Source organism: Acanthochromis polyacanthus, chromosome 13 (assembly GCF_021347895.1).
Source record: "Acanthochromis polyacanthus isolate Apoly-LR-REF ecotype Palm Island chromosome 13, KAUST_Apoly_ChrSc, whole genome shotgun sequence".
Classification (NCBI taxonomy): domain Eukaryota; kingdom Metazoa; phylum Chordata; class Actinopteri; family Pomacentridae; genus Acanthochromis; species Acanthochromis polyacanthus.
The window spans coordinates 8048101-8067848 of record NC_067125.1 but is presented as its reverse complement, the minus strand read 5'-3'; the positions used below and the strand labels follow the sequence as shown (position 1 = coordinate 8067848).

Genomic DNA, 19748 nt, shown 5'->3' with positions numbered 1-19748 from the left:
GGGATGAGTGACTAAAGGAGCGACTACAGTACATTTAATGAGCGCGGGGGATGTGATGTGTGAGATGTCAGAGCAGATGATCATTATAATGATGGATCCGTGGCGTGCTCGGAGCTCACGGCTCATAACTGACGCATCAGACGCCCTCTGACAAGCCAGAGTCAAACTGGCAACCCTGCGCTGTGCAGAGCAGCACCGTGAACACTACAGAGGGCCAGGTGATGGGCACGCACAACCGAGTGGGCGAGAATGCTGCCGCAGGGTACGTATGCATCTTTGTGTGTGTGTGTGTATGAGGGGCTGTGAAGTGCAATTTCTAAGTGTTTAGTCGTGTGCTTGAGTACAGGTATTTTCTTTCACAGTACTGAATGCAGGAAAACATATGTGTGTGAGGGAGAGATAAAGCAAGGCAGGGTGAGTGTGACCCAGGGGCTGATGGGAGCCCCGAGCTCATTTATCCTCATCGCTGCGGTGGCCGACCTGTTGGTAACCCTAGCAACTGTTGCCGTGAGGTACAAAGAAGTGCCCTACTGTAGCATTATGCAAGCAGAGGCCAGACGTGCCTGGAGTTTATGAGACAAAACAAAGGCATACTTAAGCACTCAAGCACACACACCGACAGCACTTTATCTCTGCCGTCTCACTGATCATTCTGCTTGTCTCACAACACAAGGGCAATCTGAATGTCACCAAGACACACTGTGGTGCCAGGGGAAATAGTAAAATAAAGGGGAGATGGAGAGATTTAGCCTGTGTGTTTGCAGAGGCAGTGTTTTTTTTTTTTTTTTAAGAGAGGAGGGACTGTGCATGCAAAATAGGCGCTTTTAGAAAGATTAGCTGCTCTATTAGGAGAGCAAATCTCTGCTTCTGGATACATAAGTTATACAGAAGTGTGTGAAGTGGGAGAGTAAACTTTGCGACTCTACATGTGAGTGGAGGTGAAATCAGAGGAGCTGCGTGGGCATATTCAAATGAGATTTGAATGGCATGTGACTGTGCGACTGTGTGTGTGTGTGAGGCAGTTAGACTCCAGAGTGCTGACAACGGGACGATGAAACCGTACTGCTTGCTGTGCTGTTTCTGTGACCAAAGATTAGAAAGGCCCATTGCTCTTCCGTTCCCTCCCTCCTCCTACAGCACAGCAATCTATCTTTACTTCCACACAGCCATCACCCAATCAGTGGGAATGGGCCATGACAGGGAAGTGGAGAAATGAAACTAAGTACATTTTCTCAAGCACTGCAGCGTTGGGCATATTGTCACAGATATCTATGAGTAGGTCCAGAAAAATGGTTCAGAGTGAGGTCATTGTTATGAGGATATCTGAAGCTCTTTGAATGGAAATTTTTGTGTGTGTCTTGAAGAGGACAAACTTCAGTCCATTCACCTCTGCTGTGTTGGTGTGACAGCAGATGCAGATAAATCAGAACCTGAGAAAGTCACAGCTATCTACAGGGCCAAATAACAACAGTAGTAAATGAGAAAATATGTCATCTAAACAATTATGATAATCCAAACCATTAACTAATGCGTTGATCAGTTCATTGCAATGCAGATTCTTTTTCAACAGCTTCCTACATTATGAGCTTTAACTCTGTTGGCAACTCTGCAAAGCGACCGGGTAATACAGTCATTAGTACTGTCACGTTACAGCAAGAAGATTTATGCTCAAACTTGCTGGTCGTCTTGGCTTTTCCTGTGTGGAGTCTGCATGTTCTCCATGTGCCTGCATGGGTTTTCTGCAGGTCCTCTGGCTTCCACCCACTGTCCAAAGCCAAGTTGAATTTCAAACCAGCCAGAAATGTGAGCATGCACGACTGACTGTCTCTTTATGTTTGCCCTGGGAAGGACTAGCAGCCTGTCCATGATTCCCACCCAGTGTCAGCTCCAGCTATGGGACTGCTAAACTCAAGGTAGCGGGTGGTTTTTAACTTTTCTGCAGGCGGTCAAAACAAACTGCAAGTTCCGTGATTTATAGTAAGCAGAGAGGTGAAGTCCGCAAAAGAAGATGAAGGGAAGATTAAGACAAGTTTTAGCAATACAAAAGCAAGACTGTCAAGACACATCTGACATGTGGTCTCTGTTGTTACTGACAACAATGTAAAAAATACAGACTTTCCTGTGGAAAATGTTTAAAGTGCTGATAGACGGAGAGCACAAATCTGCCACTGCTCGGCTGAGGTAAAATACCTGTTTTGATGTCAAAGGTTGAAGGAAGCTCTCCAACACAGATACTGTAAAGCATTTCTTCACATGTAGAAGTTGTGAAAAGTGTGAAATGTATACTTTGTCTTGGAACAATAAAATATAAGGAATGCAAATGTAATTTTGCTACAATATCACTGATGAGTATGCATGTCATTATTAATACTACACCGTAAAATACCTTTTCCCTGCTGGACAGGAGAAGACACAAAATCTGTAGAACTAGTAATATTTTTTCAATTTACAATTTCATTTAACAGATGCTTTTATCCAAAGTGATGTGCATCTAAGAGTAGACACAACATGCGATAGGTAGGTGGGGCCGGATTAAGGGCCTTTGCCTAAGGGTCCTCACTGAACTGTGCCCTGACCAGGATTTAAATTACCAATCTCTGGTGCCAAAGTCAGGGGTGCTAATCATAGAGCTATCCAACTACATTGTGCAGGTGGGAATGTTTGTAGGAGTGGTATTTCCAGCAGGAGAGGGATTTAGAAAACTGTCCCATGCAGCTCCAGCCCCCTCAACCTTCTACAGGATAAAGCAGCGAATGCATTTAGGGATGTACTGCTGCTCACTTCAACTCCTCATGTTAGGTTACAACCTTTTGCATGTTTTCTTGTCGGTCTTGCATCTTAACGCTACGCTTGCCACTAGGAGCCTGCTGCTCTCTGTCCTCTGAATGGCTTTTTCAATTGGTACTGTGATGACAAAAGACAGAATCAAGTTCATCTCTTAGTGTAGTTCAGTTGATTGTATCTCCAAGTGCTGACTGCACCACAAATTAAATAGGGCGAAAGAAAACACTGCAACAATAATTGCTTATCAATTAGCTGTTGATTTCCGTGCTGCTGATGCCCACTTTGCTTATTGCTTTCAAATGCCATTACTGCTGAATGTGATTAGATTGCAGAGACTTTAACACAATTGTGAAGATGCATCATTAATGACTGTGTTCAAACTACAGCAGTGTGAACAGTAACGATAATGGGGTGTGGCGCAGAATCAAGAGCTTTAGGAAAGTAGTGAAATGGTGAGGAGTAAATCTTAAGGACTCATCATCCTGTGGTGGTTTAGGTGGTGACCAGCCTTAGTTCAGGAGGCACACTTGATGATTTCTGCCTATGCTTCGTACGTATGAGAATATCTGAATGAAGGTTATTTTTTAATATAGTGGATGAGGAGCTCCACTGGTGCTCTGAAATCTGCACCTAGTTTTCCACACAGAAAGTATCTGACATCAAGCACCAAATCAGTCCACCCTCCAAACAAATTACAGCCTGTGCCTCTCTCATCCTCTCTAGATAAGTTCACTCTCTCCTCCGTGTTGTCTGAAATTATTCAGGAAATGAAAACTTCATCCTGTCCCCTGAATATTCCTCCCATCAGATACCTGAAGGACAATTTTAATGGCGTCAGTGTCTGTGTAATACGAACTAGAACTTGCTTCTACTGAACCCATTCAGAAAGCACTAACACTTGACCCTGATTATTATATTAATGATGGCCCTATTTCAGTATTCTAGGACAACTGTACTGTACTCACTGTTTTATGAATGAGGATGAGTGCAGTCAAACACGGATCACTACAAAGGTGAGATCTTCATTCTTATGTTCCTAAACACTTCGACAGACAGATTTGTACCCTGTTATCAGCCAGTTACTGAAATCAATCATGACTTTCCTGTTAGAACTAGGCTTGTGCTAATACATATAATCATTGCATGAACTGTCTTGAGAACTGCCTGAGTCCAGTGTCTGTGCTGACTTTGTGGACTACAGTTCCTACTCCTGCACACTGAATGGTCCTGTATTGTTCTACAGTTACACACATCCTTTGACCCAACTCATCTGGATCGGGTTGCATCAGCAAAGTCCCTCTTAGGTTCTATAACTACCAGACATAACAGGATTAGTTGTGTTGTAACTAGCAAAGTGTAGTTTGAGTGTAAAATCTCTGAATATGCTAACCTAATGAATCCTATTTGGTCACTTAGCTAGTCCTATTGTGGTTCTATTTTTGGGATAAGCTATTATTTTCGGGTACACATTACCTCTTAATTCTACATGTTGCTATGTTAGCCAGACAAGCAACAGTTGCAACAAAACGCTGATATATAATAAAGTTTAACGACAACAAATCTTTACATAAGTAGGAATTTGTTCTGTTTTAGTGCATAAGTCTAATATTCTTATATCATGACCTAACCATAGCTCATGTCTTGGCAATGTGCAATCAGTTGCTAAGAAACTGTAGCGCTGCATAATCAAAAGCAATCAAGAAATGCGAACAGAAATCCACAGAGTCATCAGAAGCTGTAATGCCACTTCTAATATACCAGCTCTAGGCATTCAAATGGTGCATATTAGGCAGTGATAGTTTTGCAAGTAAACAACACAATATTTACACTGGCTTTTACTAATGATAGATATTTATTAACTATCTATATAAGAAGAAGATCATTTCCATTTTATGAGGTGTGAATCTCCAGCTAACAAAAATCATACATTATAACTAGACCAAGTCTGAAATTCAACTGGTTCCTGGTAACCAAAACATCAATTTCCATTTTTATGCAGATGCAATGAAAATATATTTTATTTGGGGTCTAAACTGTGAAAAGGCAGAATTTGCAGCTTCTTTTTAAACTATTTATAATGGACTGTCCCTAAGTTTGGTGCAGCTGGATGCCAAAAACACTGAGATGCGTGTAATTGGCCACAGCAGTTGGAGGCTCCAGATGTCACGGTGACTTAGCTCATTATCTCCCTGCATCACAGATAATGGTAAAATTCTGCCGTTATTTTTCATAATAATGCCGGATAAACATGTCAGACCAGTTGTGAAATCCTGCTTTTCTCAGCTCGATAAAATCGCTTCGATCACACGCCTCCTCTTAAATCATCTTTGCTTCTCCATACATCCGTATTTTCATTACAAAACGGAGCCATTAGAGCTGTAACAGGTTGCAGGACTCGCTGTTCTAACATGGAACATGTTGCTTATTTTCTCTGCATGCTGTCAAAAATGAGCCAGTGCTCATCTTCTAAACAATAAAAAAGTTGTAGCCAGTATCTTTACTTCTTTTCTCTCTTCCACCACTGATACTGATGCATTGGAGTGTTAACAATCCAGAAGCTACTCGGAATTCAATTTAGGTAGGGAAGCTAGAGGATCACACAAACACACAACAGTGTTAGACAAGCAACGAGGACACGTTTCTCTGTCAGCGATTCAATTAAATTTAAACTAACTCGTCTTGTTTGCGTCATAAGCCTGTTCTCATGCAGGTGTATATATGTCAACACAGAGAAGCACTCATTTTCAAACAGAAGAAAAAAACTCAAAGAAATAAAGAGAAGTGAGGTGGCACAAAAAAAAAAAAAAACTTGAGCCCACGAGCCATCATAAATAAGGCATGGCGGCATTCCGAGGACGCAAGAGGGAAAATAATGAGAAAAACAGCGAGGAGAGAGTGAGAGGCTGGGCAGCATCATTTCTCTCCAACAGACTACTGATGTCATTTACCCCGCATCAATATTTTATAGCCAAGATAGAAGTATGGAGAGGAGGGGGTGGCGAGGGCCGAGGGGAGGTGTGGACAGACGGCAGAGATACAAAAAGAGGAGAAGGGTTTTGGACCGGTCGTAAAGATGGACCAGGAGCATGAAACGGAGCTGCAAAGATTAAACCGCAGCCAGAAACACAGAATGAAAGAGGACGCGTACGAGAGAAGGGGAGGGGAGAAGCAATAACCTGATCTCTCTTCTGCCACGGGGGTCTAACAAAGAAATTGTGAGAAATGGGGAAAAAAAAAAAAGAGATACATTTGTTTGTCCATATTCCTGCTTAGGCCCACAGAAGCTCCGTGGATTCAGAGCAGTGCTATGATCAGCAGAGCTCTCTGCCACGTGCGATTCAACGCTGTTAACGGTTAATAATAACTCCTGATGACAGGGAGAACAGGCCCACAGGCTGAGTTTACTGTAAATGCACACACTTGTGAGTATACAACAGGGGTTCTTTACTAATTAGCTCACTGCTAGGCAATAATGACTAACATGCTTCCAGGCCCACTTAACACATCCAAAAATTCACTGCACTAATAATGCACCATCTGTCTCAGCACTGACCACACAATATGCTCCTCATGGGTACACTTGACAAATCACTGGACTTTATTCAATTAGAAGCAGCAGTGGCAGATGAGGACTACTGGAAACCTGACTGGTGTCCACTAATTAATGTCCAACACTTTAGAGAAGTATCAGTATGGAACTAAACAGGAACATTTAAAATAGCCTTCATTAAATTTGTCCCCTGAGGCTGTTCAAATGCTTCAGTTGACTATTTATTTAGAAAAATACATTTTGAAGGCCAAGTGGCTTAACAGTTTCACATTTAAGCTGTAGTTTTTCTGTTTTTTTTTTAATGTGAAAGGTTTCTGGTGCAGCAAAGTACCAGGGTTTGGTTTTAGATTTGAATCAGATGTTGTTGATTAAAAACCACAACAGACACGTACTGTATGTGCATCACTATAAACAGCACAGTGTGAAAAAAAAACATACAGAAATCATTTCTTCATACTCCATTACCGACATGTTTATTTTATTTTCTATATTAAAGTGGAATCAACAGGGCTGTAGTCTAGAGGAAGCTCATTTGCCAATGTGTAGACTGTAAACTAAAAGTTTATGAAAAGGAAAAGAAAAATTCACAGGTTATACTTGTCAAACTATTCAAAATGAGCCAACAAAAAAAAAAAAAAGTTCTTTGTCCACTGCCATACTATAAATGAGCTGTCACTCTTGCATTTGTCTTTGACAGAGATGCAGGACACATTCTTCCTTTGTTTCTATTAAAATAGATTAAAATTTACCAGACCAGAAAAGTGTTTCTTGTGTTTTGAAAGGTCATTAGAATCAGAGCAGTTTTTCAGCTGTCATGTACACACATTATTAGATTATTTCTAGCATCTTTCAGAAGGATATTGTCTGAACACATACAATATTAGTTATTTTTTTATCAAATGAAAACAAGCAAAGGATTTTGGTGTATTTGTTTTTTAACCTGAGTAGTGTCTGCAGGCCACATCTCAGCCTGTAGGTACACTTTTACCTCACAGGATCAGACAGTAGCCTGCAGAAAGAAAGAATGAAGAATTGCTCATATTAGGATTGGTGGAACTGGATGGAATATGGTGCTCAGAGCTGTTTTAGTGAGTAACTGCAAGTAATACTGTAAGGGTCTGATTAGTTAGTTATTTAATGGCAACACAGCCCAAGTTCAGAACTGGCTTCACTTTAGAAAACTTTAAATAAACACAAACCATGAAACAAACTATGTGAATGTGTACACTGCATTTGCACAGAAAATATTTTTTTTTGTGAACAAGATTAAATACAGCTTAGAAGTCATGAAGAGCTACGTCCACACTTCCCTCCAGCAGGACCCCGCGCACATTAGAAAAGTGTGATTAGCATCCAAGTGCACAGAACTGTAAAGTTACACTTCTTTTTAGTCATTATAGACCCTCAAATCCAGCAAGTCCTTAACACACCACTATCAATGGAATAAATGCATCTTGCATTACACACTGACAACACCTCGGAGTTTTTAAAAACTTTTTTATATGTGGTCTAATTTTTACTCAACGAATTATTAAACAGCAGGAGAAAAAGCTCAAACAACCTCTGCAGTTGACACGAGATCCTTCTCATTCTCCTTCTTGTTTGAACAGGGATTGAAATAATCTGCTGGAGGTGCCATAAAACCCCCAACAGGACTCTGAGAAGCCCCACTGTACTACTAAGAGGCCCAACAAAATACATCATTTCACAGGAATAATGCAAAATGCTGTGGTGAATCAATAACAAGATTCATATTTCACTGAAACAAAAACAGTGGTGTAGCACTGATGACTTTTGGAAGTTTTTGAAATTGTGACCTTTACTGCAGCCCCCCAACAGGACAATCAATGTGATTTTAAACAGCCGGAGAGCAGACGTGCTGCGATCTTGCACAGCGATTGCCTCAAAGACAGAGCACGTAATGAGCAGTTCTGCTGTAAATGTGTGAAACCGCTACGTTTTGTTTTGATTAATCTGTTTCATTACAACAGTTGAAGAAGTGTGTTTCGTCATTCACCTCAAACTAAAGTTCCTCTTGTGTGTTGCGGTCTCCGTGGTCTTTTGGTGTCCCACAGCTCAACAGCAGCGCTGTGGTGTCATGGTGTGAAATACGCGCTTCAGGGTTCACATTTTACACCACCAAATGAAAAAACACTCCCGGCGCGCCTCCTTTGTTGCCAGTTTTGTACTTCTCGTTAAGTTCCTCGAGGCGAGTCTGACTTCTGCTGTGTAATTGTGCAACACGAACTGTGTTCAGGAAGCAAAGTGTTGGATTTTGGGACTGTTGTTTGTGGTATTTCATAGCTGACAGATGTATTATCAGAAGAGAACCGGATATTAAAAAATTCCCACTGGATATGCTGCTTGGGTTGAAGGCCCTTTGAGAGCCATTGGACAAATTTGATGGCAACAGTGCATGATTTAAGAACACAATGTTGTCAGTGTTTTTTTCCTTACTTCTCAACAAAACAAAATTGTTCACAGGGTAATTTATCAGCTGTATACGATGCGGTTACACGCGTACCCTGAAGCTACAGCTGAAAAATGATATGACACTGCTCTGTGCTTCTGAATGATTGAAAATGTGTACAGACTTCTATAATTATCACTGACATGTGAAACTAATGGAGCCCTTTCAGTGCCTCAAGTCTAAATCATTAATTGTGCTAATAGAGTTATACTAACACAATAATCTGAGAATCTGAAGGAAGAATTGTGGGGTCATGTGTCATATGCATACATAGATCTAGTAACTTAACCTTGGTAAGTACACCACCGAGTCAGCTACCATAGTGCACTGTAGCTTTTGAGATGCTTATCTTTGGATTATCTGCTTGTTGGTCATTTGTGTGCATCTTAACTGAAAAAGTTGGTTTAACCATCATTAATAAATTATTCAACTTAATATATCATGTCACAAATGATAAACTCTGAAGCTGTGTGCACTAACAAAGTCTTACATTTAATTGACTGACCACAACTTATCGATCATCGTAGACAAACTGGTCAAAACAAGACTTCTGTTTCTATCAGTGTTGGGAAACAGTGTTGCTACAATCAATAGCACAGCAAGTTCAGCTATCAGTAGCATGGTGGTAACGGCACTGTTTTCTGAAGCAAACAGCTCTTCAGTATTGAAGTACTGCAATAAGTAGCATCCACACATGGTACATTTCCCCGAGCAGTTCTGAACTGACGAGCACAGTGAGGTGTGAGCGTAGTCCGACATAAAGCTTTACTTACGCTTCTGTGTTCGACCTACACTGTTGCCGGATGAACTATGGCTGGTGTGCTTGGTAATAGCTAAAGTGCAGTAAAAAAAACAAAAAAACAAAAACATGCATATTGATTTGTGCAAAGACAATGCTTCTGTGAAACCAAATGTGAGATGCAACAGGCTGTGTTCTATCTGGTTTGCTAATAATGCAAATTCAGTAGCCAGCATTGTGCCAATGTAACTATATGTCATTTTCTAGCTTTCTTAATACTAACTAATCTGTGTACAGGCTCAGTCGGCTCTGACTCCTTTCTTTTCTGTGTTGTTGTATTATCTGTTAAAGTAACTGTTGTCTAACTCCAACATGATCTATGATGTATTGGTCATCACTGTTAAAGTACACAAAGAACCTCAACACAGTGACATAGAAACACTACTACTGACCAGAGCACCAAGTATAAATGTTCACAACTGTGAAGGCTCTGACCAGTCAATTTAGGGGAAAATATCTTCAGAATAAATAATTTACAGCACCACTATACACACACATACATGTGTAACTGACAGAAGCACGACTATGTGATCATGACATCCCACACCATTCATAGACGTCACACACCGGTTTGGGGACTGTTGTTTGGAAATTTCGAGTCTGGATTTGTCACATCTTGATCTTCTGAAATTGGATATTATAAGTGAGAAGCTAATCTGAGTGAGAACTTCAGCAAACGACACACAGTCATATGGAGGCGACCTCTCTATCAGACGGTAGCCGCACCATAAAAATATACTCTCCTTTATCTTCATCTTCTACTCTAAATGGGGCATAATTTACAAATTGAACATCATGTTGTATAAAAGGAGACTTCACAGTAGTGATTAAGACAAACAACTCATTAGGAAAATGTTCACTGCTGTAATAAATCAAGTGAGAAGTAGCGGTAGTTTTCTCATAGACATATACAATCTAACTTCTTTTTTGCAACCAGAGGGTTGCCCCCTGCTGGCTGGTGAAGAGAATGCAGGTTTAAGTCACTTTAGCTTGGGCTTCACTTTTCAGATATGGAGGGTACACTCTTCTTTTATTAAATTATGATAAAAATCTATAGTTCAGTCAGAAAACATCTTGTCAACATCTACATATGAAATAGCTACATTGTGGGTAAGCAGAAAAATGAATAAAACTACATATAAGAATTGATAAAACAGTAGCTTCTGATGTAGTAAACTACTTTTGCGCTATTGGTGCAGCATGGCGAGCTACATGTCTTGTCACTGAAGTACCTTGTCTCACACTGGTTTCTGTGATTTCCTGATGACACTGAAGTATCCATGCCAAATACCCATTGTGTGTGTTAGTAAGCAAGTTTTGAATTAAAAGTTGATATCTGTCCTTGCTACATAACACTGGATTGAAACAGAGAAAAAAAAGCCAAAAAAGATGTGGACAACATGCTCACCCCAAAGAAACTCTTTAGGCTGGGTGGTGGCTCCTAGTGAATGAAAGGACATGATCTGTGATGAGTGAAAAACGATCTGACAACTTCATGGGCAAAAGGCTAAATTAGGAAGAAATCATTGATGCTAATAAATGAGAAAAAGTGAATGTATTCTGTAAGAATGTTTGATTACGTGATACTTAACTGTGTTTGATTTTTACAAATTGATGCTGTCTGACAATGTCTGATTATTTGTCATGCAACGTTGGGTGATTGTGGAATCATTTCTCTCAATTCATAGTTTGACGCTTGTTTCATTGATTGACATGCATCAGCGCTGGAGTAATTGGACAGCAGGCTACATTCCAGTTTGTAGTAATGTTTTCCAGTACTTCCCGGCACTTCTCATGAATCATCATTTCATTTGAGCTGCAGCTGGAACGCTATCGTTCAAGTACCTGCCTTATCCTAATGAAGAGATATGATGCTGCTATCTTGATATTTAACGCTGCATGCACAGAGGAATTTGCCCCAACACGCCTCCCCCTCCCTCCCCTCAACGTTAAACACATGGGGGACCACAGCTTTGCAATCAGTTACGAGAAATGACAAGGGATTGTGGGTCACTCCAGGAACAGGGCGGGGCCTGCTCTGGGAGGCGGTCACTGATTGGACACCTCGGGTGACACAGCTGATGATGGACAGCACAGCATGTGTGATTGAACACTCTCGTCTCTGCAGAACACTTGACCACTACTCCACTATGTCTTCACTGTATCATGATAGTTGGACAATAGCATGAAAGCAGTTTTCTGTAGAGTACCTGCAAATTTAGTTGCGTAAGAAAAGGTTAGAAACTGAGCTTAATCGAAGAAATGTTTACACTGGGCCCAATGTATTAAAAGACAAATAATAATAATGTTAAAAATATGAAATAAACATATTAACCTTCTGAACCCTAAAATTTCTGGTGGGTTTGAAAGGAATGTTTTTTTAAAATCTACAAGATGACACCAATTGTCAGAATCAGACACTGTAAAAACAGAAGGTTTAGTCAGAATTTAATCTTTTCAGTGGGAATCAAAAGTAATATGGGGTTCAGTCGAGAACATTAGCCAAACTGAAGTTAAAATCATGATATTTCATCAAAATTACTTAATTCTACATGCCTCGTTAACAAAAAACAACAACAACAAACAAACAAAAAAAGATTTGCACCAGGTCCTGAACCCCTCACTGCAGCTGTGAACCATTTGTGACTCGGTTGCGACTAACAGTCATGCGATAAAAAAAAATCTGGGACTATTTGACTGGACTGCAGGCTGTATTTAATCAGAGCAGAGAGAAAAGTTTGGAATTAATTATTACATTGCCCCTTTTGATCCAAGCACTAGATCAAGCAAAATGAATTTTTACGTCTTTTTATGCTCTTTGTAACCAGCCATGAAGGCACATGTTGCATTGTTGGCATCGGCTGTGGTGGTATCTCAGTGGTCAAGTGTTCTGTATAACCTCTACTGACCAATGGACCAATGGAAGCTGGTTAAACTGAATGGATCTGAGACTTAGCCCATAACATCAGCGTCTAGAGGCAGTGGAAGGTCAGTAGTCTGGGTTAGAGGTTGGACAAAGACGTGGGTGTTCAACACTTTAGGCACGATGACACAGACGGGCTTTGGCTGAGCCTGACCCAGATCACAGTCCATCGGCATTTATGATTAGCCCTGAAATGGAATGGAGGGGTGACAATTGGTTGATTGGCTGATGAACCTGTTGCCGGCGAATTCCAGGCATTTGGGTAGCCCGGATCGGTGGCTCTTACCACGACGGATATCCGGACCCGTTTGGATGGCCTCCTTTGCTCAGGAGACGCAGGGGTCTCCAAATTGTTGTTGTTCTTTCGGGGTGACCAGAGACAAGCATACAATGTTAACAACAACCTCAGTGCCACTTTGGCTTTGCAAAAGCAGCTTCTTTACAGTGCCACTTAGAGGTGAGCAAACTTCACGAAATGTCTGGAGAACATGAAAAGTCATTTCTATGAAACAGACCATTAGCAGGGTGGTGCAGGAGTGAAGAGTTTTCCTTTAAGGCTTTACAGGATGCAAGGCTGAGACAAAGTGAAAGAGGTTTTATATTGAGGCTGCCAGAGATACTTAGTGTGTGTTCTGCATAAGTGTGTGACTGTTTGTGTGGGAGGTACTGTACTGTAGAGCGTGAAGGACTGTATGTGAGAGATAGCATAGGACTATGTGGGTGTGCAGAAATGTGTGAACGACAGGATGTGAGCCACCGTGTGTGTGTGTGTGTGTGTGCGCGCGATGATGGTGTTGCTGTTGGGTGTATTCGAGGACATGGTTCTCTCACCTCCAGGCCTTCTGTGTCTGGACTGGCACAAAACAGGTTCTTCAGTGCAATGCCTGAATTGTCATTAGGGCCTGCAAGAGAGACGGAGACAAAGAATAAAAACCAGTGTTAGATACTCTCTAATCATGTCCACACTGTTAGAAGACTTCATCTTACAGGCCCCTTCTAAGCAGCAGTCCCACTAAACTGTAGATGTGTTTCGATCCACCTGTTTTTATGCACATATTCAATTTGTGCATAAAAAACACTCCGTGGAACTGCCGAAACTCACAAAACATTTAATCAAATTTTTGGTGGAAAAGCTGGTGTAGAGTATCGATAAAAGCAAAACACAAAATGTCTTGAGAGGCAACAAACAGCAGCAGGTGAGAGCAGATCTATGTTGACTCATGAGAGAACTAACAAAGCAAACAGAAGCAACACATTTCCATTATGTTTGCTAAAATATCTGTTTGTAGTTTCACTGGGTGCTCTTTAATTTGTGCCATCACATTTCTTCCTTTTCCTGTAATGCTTTAATAACATTTTACTGGAAGAGAAGCTTCACCAGCTGTTCATCTCCTAATACTCACATAACAGTAGAGAAATGGAACTAACATCATTTTTATTTTGCAGTTTTTCCTCAAAATTCTGTTAAAAATTGCACAACATTTGAATGGAAATCTGGCTTCTGCATCATAATTTTTTGGTCTGCCAAAGTGGACCAGATTTTGGTCAGTTGGTCGAAGGAAAAACAACTCCAATTCCACAGGAAGTGGCAATGTAGAAAATAGCAATCGCATATATGAAACAGCAAGTCCAAAGTGTGTGATTATTTTAGAGGGTAAAGGATGATTTCAAGTAGGTGACACACAAACTTAGGGTTTTCTGCCAGAAAAGTTGTTTGGCTCAGCAGCTAGGACAGTCTAGGTGGATCTTACTGGCCCAGACTAAAAACACACAGTATGTATTCATGCTCATTACGAATGGCAGGCATACTGAGAGGGCAGGTGAAGAGAAAAATGCTCTGCTTAAAGCTTTATGGTTTATTTGGACGGTTTTATTACGGGTGGCCGGTGCAGGCCAGTGACAGACTGATGGTGGCATTCAGTTGGCCCATAACGTTTCTGTGATGACTTACTGAGGACAAAGTGCTGGCCACCTACACATTGCTGGCCATGGTGCACTATATAATTAGGGCTTATAACAAAATGCTCAGTATCCTTCCTGGTTTTTCCAGCACATTCAGAAAAAAGTCCTGAAGAAAACCTGCTAGTGAAAGCATTTCCCATATTGAAACAGATCTAAAACGATCAATACTCAAGTTTAATTATGTTGAGAAACAGCATAATAAAATTCTTCAAAGATCATAAAGCAGTGCTCAACTATTTTGGCACAGTAATCCTAACATTATTTGACTTGATTAATCAAAAAAATGACTGGCACGTGAATCAGTAATAAAAAATAATCATATTAATGTTGATCCCACAACAACTTACAACTCTCACCTACCAACCAGCATGTAAAAATGAGGAATAATCAAAGTTTTTAATGTTTGTTACCTAAAAAACAACCTTGACTGAAAGCCAAACACAACAGAAGTCATGTGAAGCCCCAGGTTAAAGATTAATTAGTTCCTAAAGCTAAAATAGTACACTGGTTTCAATGAAACTCTACACAATATGGACTTTTCAAAAATAAAACACCACTGAGCATCTGTGACAAAAACCAAACAACCTTCAGTCCTATTGAGAACTGAACAGACAACACTAACGGTCAGATTGTTTGAACATGTAAGCCACCTAAAGGACAAAAAACAGACTGATTGCTCAAAGCCTGGCCTCTGAGACTGGTGAACATAACAAACAAGGTAAAACTGACTGTGTCCGCTCTGCCAACAAACACAGGTAGATAGGACAACACTGAAAAAGCCATAGAAGCCACGGTCATCACTAAAAGACAAGTCAAACACTGAGAATTCAACACACTCTCAGGCCAAAACAAAGTCTGCCTGAAAGATAGCAGTAATACAACATGGAACGGTACTGAACTTTATTACTAACTTTGTTGTATTTTGATATCTTTGTTTTTCTCTGTAGTACTATTTCATTGACAAACTACAGCTCATCTATATATTCTTTTTATAACAAGCAACTTTCTGTATTATGGAATACTAAGCGATTATGTACAAACCATTTCTCAGGTTTTCTGTCATGTACTTTTTGAGATGACAATATTGGTACTGAATGATGAATCTAAACAACTTTCAACAAGAAATTACAATCATCTTGTGCCTTTTTGAGCTTTTCCTCTGGTGTCATTGTCAGATCAAACTTTAATTTGTCCAGTATGCTGGTTTACAAACCAAATAAATGCAAAATTAATGGCATTCCTGACAGATGCTAGCATTCCATATCAATATGCTACGAACATCAACATGTAGGACATTCTAGCATTTGTATTTAGCTTAAAGTATTGTTGTGTTCAAGTATAGTCTTGACAGTGCTACTAGCACTGCAGTCAACTCTTACTATACTTTTTTTGAAAGTTATTTTTTGGCCTTTTGTTGGCTTTATTTGATAGGCACAGTCAAAAGGCAGACAAAGAAACAGGAAGAAGAATGAGGGGGGAAGACATGCAGTAAATCAAACCCAGGCTGCTGCATACATGGGTCACTCGCTCAACCAGTTGACTTATCTGGGTGCCCAACTCTTACTATACTTTTTAGAGGATGTTTTGGTGATACTGCACCAAGGGCTGTATATAACAGATGGACGTAACCATCATGATGTCATTGATTGGTTTTAGACTACATTCTATTCCAAGTCTCAAGTTTCAAATTTGACCATTGCCCTCTTGGTCTTGAAACTGGACATAATGAGCAAGGGGTGAATCTGACTGAGATTTAAACACACTATTCCTAGCCCATTCTATGTTACAGAATGGTCTAGTTGGCCTTTATTACCATCCTGCAATAGGGAAAAAATGCTAGTTTTGTTTGTATTGGTTCAGTCACAATCATATTAGGGAAAGCTAAGCAAAGGATGTGACTTTGTTGTTCCTTTAGAATAGTGACACTGGAACTATTTCGGTGGAACTATTGCACACGGGACTGTGAACACTGTCTTTTAAATGGATAATTCACTAAATATAAACTAGCAAGCCGGCCTATTACACAATCCAAATTGTCTGCAAAACTTGAACTTTTCAGTTTGGTAGGTTGATACTGGGTGGTGGTGGTTGTTTGACTGAGTGAAGAGGATATTGAAAATGGTAAGATGTCAACAGCAGAATGGGAGGAGAAAACTACATGAAACGCGCAGCCAATAACATGCTTAAATTCGCAACATACATGTGGTGAGACAAACTATTCCAATAGCACGCCTTCAATCCCAAGGCAGCCACTGCCCTAAAATGTAACCTTTACTCTAAATCAGAAAACAATTTACAAAATGGTCATAATGCTGTAGCGTGTAAAACCATCAATTTGTTAGGAAAGTGTTTCTTAAGGTAAAAGATCAAGTAAGAAGTAGGGTAAGTTTCACATAGACTTTTATACATCAGACTTGTTTTTGCAACTAAAAGAGTCGCCCCCTGCTGGCTTTAAGAAAGAATTAAAGTTTAAGGCTCTTCTGTGTTGCCTGAAGGCTACATCCAACTTTCACATATCTATGCATCCTACTGAATTATGGATTCTGGCTATATTTGTTACTATTGTTAGGATGATAGTATTAATTATTACTTCATTATGTCCACAAATCAAATAGGAGGTGTAGCGTATTGATACAGAATAGAGAAGCAGGCAAATAAGTGTTTTGTTGGGGCGTGTTTCAATTAAAACAGCTGTAGTCAGTGAGTTCTGAAATAGCTTCTTCATCATATAAGGAACAGATAAAGGGAGAGAGACTAAGAGGTGCTATTAGTGTTATGTAAGTTTAGAGACAGAGAGGCCATTACCCAAACTCCTTCCGGATCTATTAAATATCCTATTCCTTTTCCTTTTGATTGCCTCACCAGTCTACTGTTTGGAAACTCTGTAGTCTGCAGTTGTTTGTGCAGGTAAGTGTGTTTCTTACTGGTAGGGATCTCGGTGGGTCTCTCCACAACAGAGGGTCTTTTCAGAGCAGGTTTAAGGGGCTTCTGAGGTGCTGGACGGGTCGGGCTGAAGGATGACTCCTCAGTAGAGATCTGCAGACACACACGCAAACAAACACACACACACACATGCACGGAGATAAGAAATAGCACTCAAAACTCCCAATCCTGCGTAAGAGATCAGTCCCTCTTTGGCTTTCTGCGGACTCATTAGACAAATGGATGTACTTCTGCGAGGTGATGAGATGAAGACTAATCAAAAGGGGGAGAGAGAAGAAAGTAAAAGAAAAGGCACCGAGATGGAGAAAGGAGACCGGCTGGAGTGTTGGCCTTGATGTAAAATTTCATGACTTCAATGACTTTCCACGCTGCCGTTTCCATGACCTAAAAAACACTTTTGCTTGGTAATGTTAATAACTTTCTGAAGTGGGAGAAAACTTGTTTCAGCCATAAAACATCACTCATCAAATGTTGTGTGAAACTAGCTGGAAAATACATATTCAGCTATAATTCTGTAAAGCTGCCCATTTGTAAATGCATTAGTATTCCTGATATGCTGGGCTGACATTAGCTTTTATATTATTACTGTATTGTAATATTGTGCAGTGGCCTGACTGCTTTCTTCTGTTGAATGTATTTTCTCTACAAGACTGTCTTTTGTAAGAGAAATCTTTGAATGAGAGACAGGAATGTTTCTCAGATTGTTTACATTAAGCGAGTGATAGAGGAGGCAAGAGGGTATGAAGTCAGAGAAGTGAAGGAAAGAGAAGAGCGATAAGGGAAATGAGCATCGCACTCAAACACACTCCTCCTTTTTGCTTCCACATCCATGCCTGAGGGCATTCTATTCAGCCACTTGCTGCAAAGTGATGGAAGACAAATGAATACATTAAAAAGAGATAAATCAACAGTTTGAGCACTGCTGTGCAAGACCTGGAATCAATTTAGACAACAACAGAAGTGTACAGCCCTGTGCAATACCAACTCCATTGTCAAATGATTCAAAATGTTATCACCTCTCAGTAAATGTATCATTTTTGGAGTGAACAGTTGGGTATTTCTTCTTATGAACAATCAAAAACAACATCCTTAGAAAGATGGTATTAAAATGCAGGCATCAAAGTAAAAATTCAATGCAACAAAATTAAATACACCTGTGATCAATAAGACACCAGTTAGAAAATCTTTGATCATTGAAACAAAAGTTGATTTGCAATAGGTCTATCTGCAGGAATATAAAGTGACCTGTGAAAATCAAAACTTTCTCAAATTTGAACCTATAAACTGTCTCTATCCACACGGTTAGGTGTGGTAAACAACATCAGAGAAAATGAAAAATCTGATTGAGACTCCTTAAAGATATAAAAGGATTTAGGAATATTTGTGACCAACTAAAAATCAGCAGAAACCATATTACCACTGATGAGTGGTAATATGGTTCAGTGCAGCAGTCCTCCTAAAATGAGGCAATACACACTGAAAAATAAACAGGGAGATGTTTCATACTTGGCACAGGAGATATCAATCAGAATCAATCAACAAATGGAGTTTCTGAGATAGCGACAAGGACGTTAAATAACATGAACCTCTATGGATGGTGTCCAAGAAGAAAAACTTGCTGTTTAGACCAAATCAAGAGGAAATTTTGCTAATGAAGACGTGATGAAAATTAGAGGCATATTATTTAGTTACATCAGACAAAGATGAAGTTGTTCAGCTGAGTTGGGGTCCAGCATGTTTGGCATGAATGTGGCCTGGACCACCACAGTGAATGTATGGTCCTGACAGTGCAGCACAGAGGTAGGAGTGTAGTGATACGGGGCTGTCTGAGTAGAAAATGTGTTGGGGAGATGACATTTATGATAGAAGGCACCATGAACGCCTGTGGATATACCAAAATACTGGCCGACAGTATGCAGAAGCTTGGCAGAAGGTAAATATCTCAGCTTAATAATGCTTCAAAGCAAGCTGCAAAATTGCAAACAGTTTCTAAAAAACTGAGTAAAAATGATGACATGGCTAGGTATGGTACATGACTTGAATGCAACAGAAGACTTTTGGATTATTTTAAAGAGAAGGGTAGAAGAACACAATCCCTCCAGCAAAGAACAGCTAAAATAGTCTCTGAAGAATGGCAGAACGTCTCTTTAGCTGAAGAGGACTGAATGGGTCATTATAAACTAAAGGTGGACATACAAAGTACTAAAAAATAATTAAGATTCACTTTTGTTGCATGGAGTTCCTACTGTTGGTGCTGTATTTTTACTACAGAAAATGTAAGCTCTTTATTTTTTATTCTATAAGAGTAAGAGCCCCA

At 40.1% G+C, this 19748-nt stretch overlaps 1 protein-coding gene across 12 annotated transcripts in view; it reads right to left on the bottom strand.

The window, feature by feature from the left end:
- The window catches only part of clcn2c (chloride channel 2c), a 271943-nt gene that overhangs the window by 15931 nt on the left and 236264 nt on the right, over positions 1-19748 (bottom strand). For 5 of the 12 annotated variants that reach the window (XM_051957587.1, XM_022222197.2, XM_051957586.1 and 2 more), the window contains 4 exons: positions 17413-17524; positions 13358-13428; positions 12813-12887; positions 11012-11044 (listed from right to left, as the gene is read on the bottom strand). In XM_051957587.1, the coding sequence (XP_051813547.1) occupies positions 11012-11044; positions 12813-12887; positions 13358-13428; positions 17413-17524 (291 nt within the window). Of the gene's footprint in view, positions 1-11011; positions 11045-12760; positions 12888-13357; positions 13429-17412; positions 17525-19748 lie in introns of all 12 variants that reach the window. The other 7 variants (XM_022222203.2, XM_051957589.1, XM_022222230.2 and 4 more) reach the window with 4 other exon arrangements.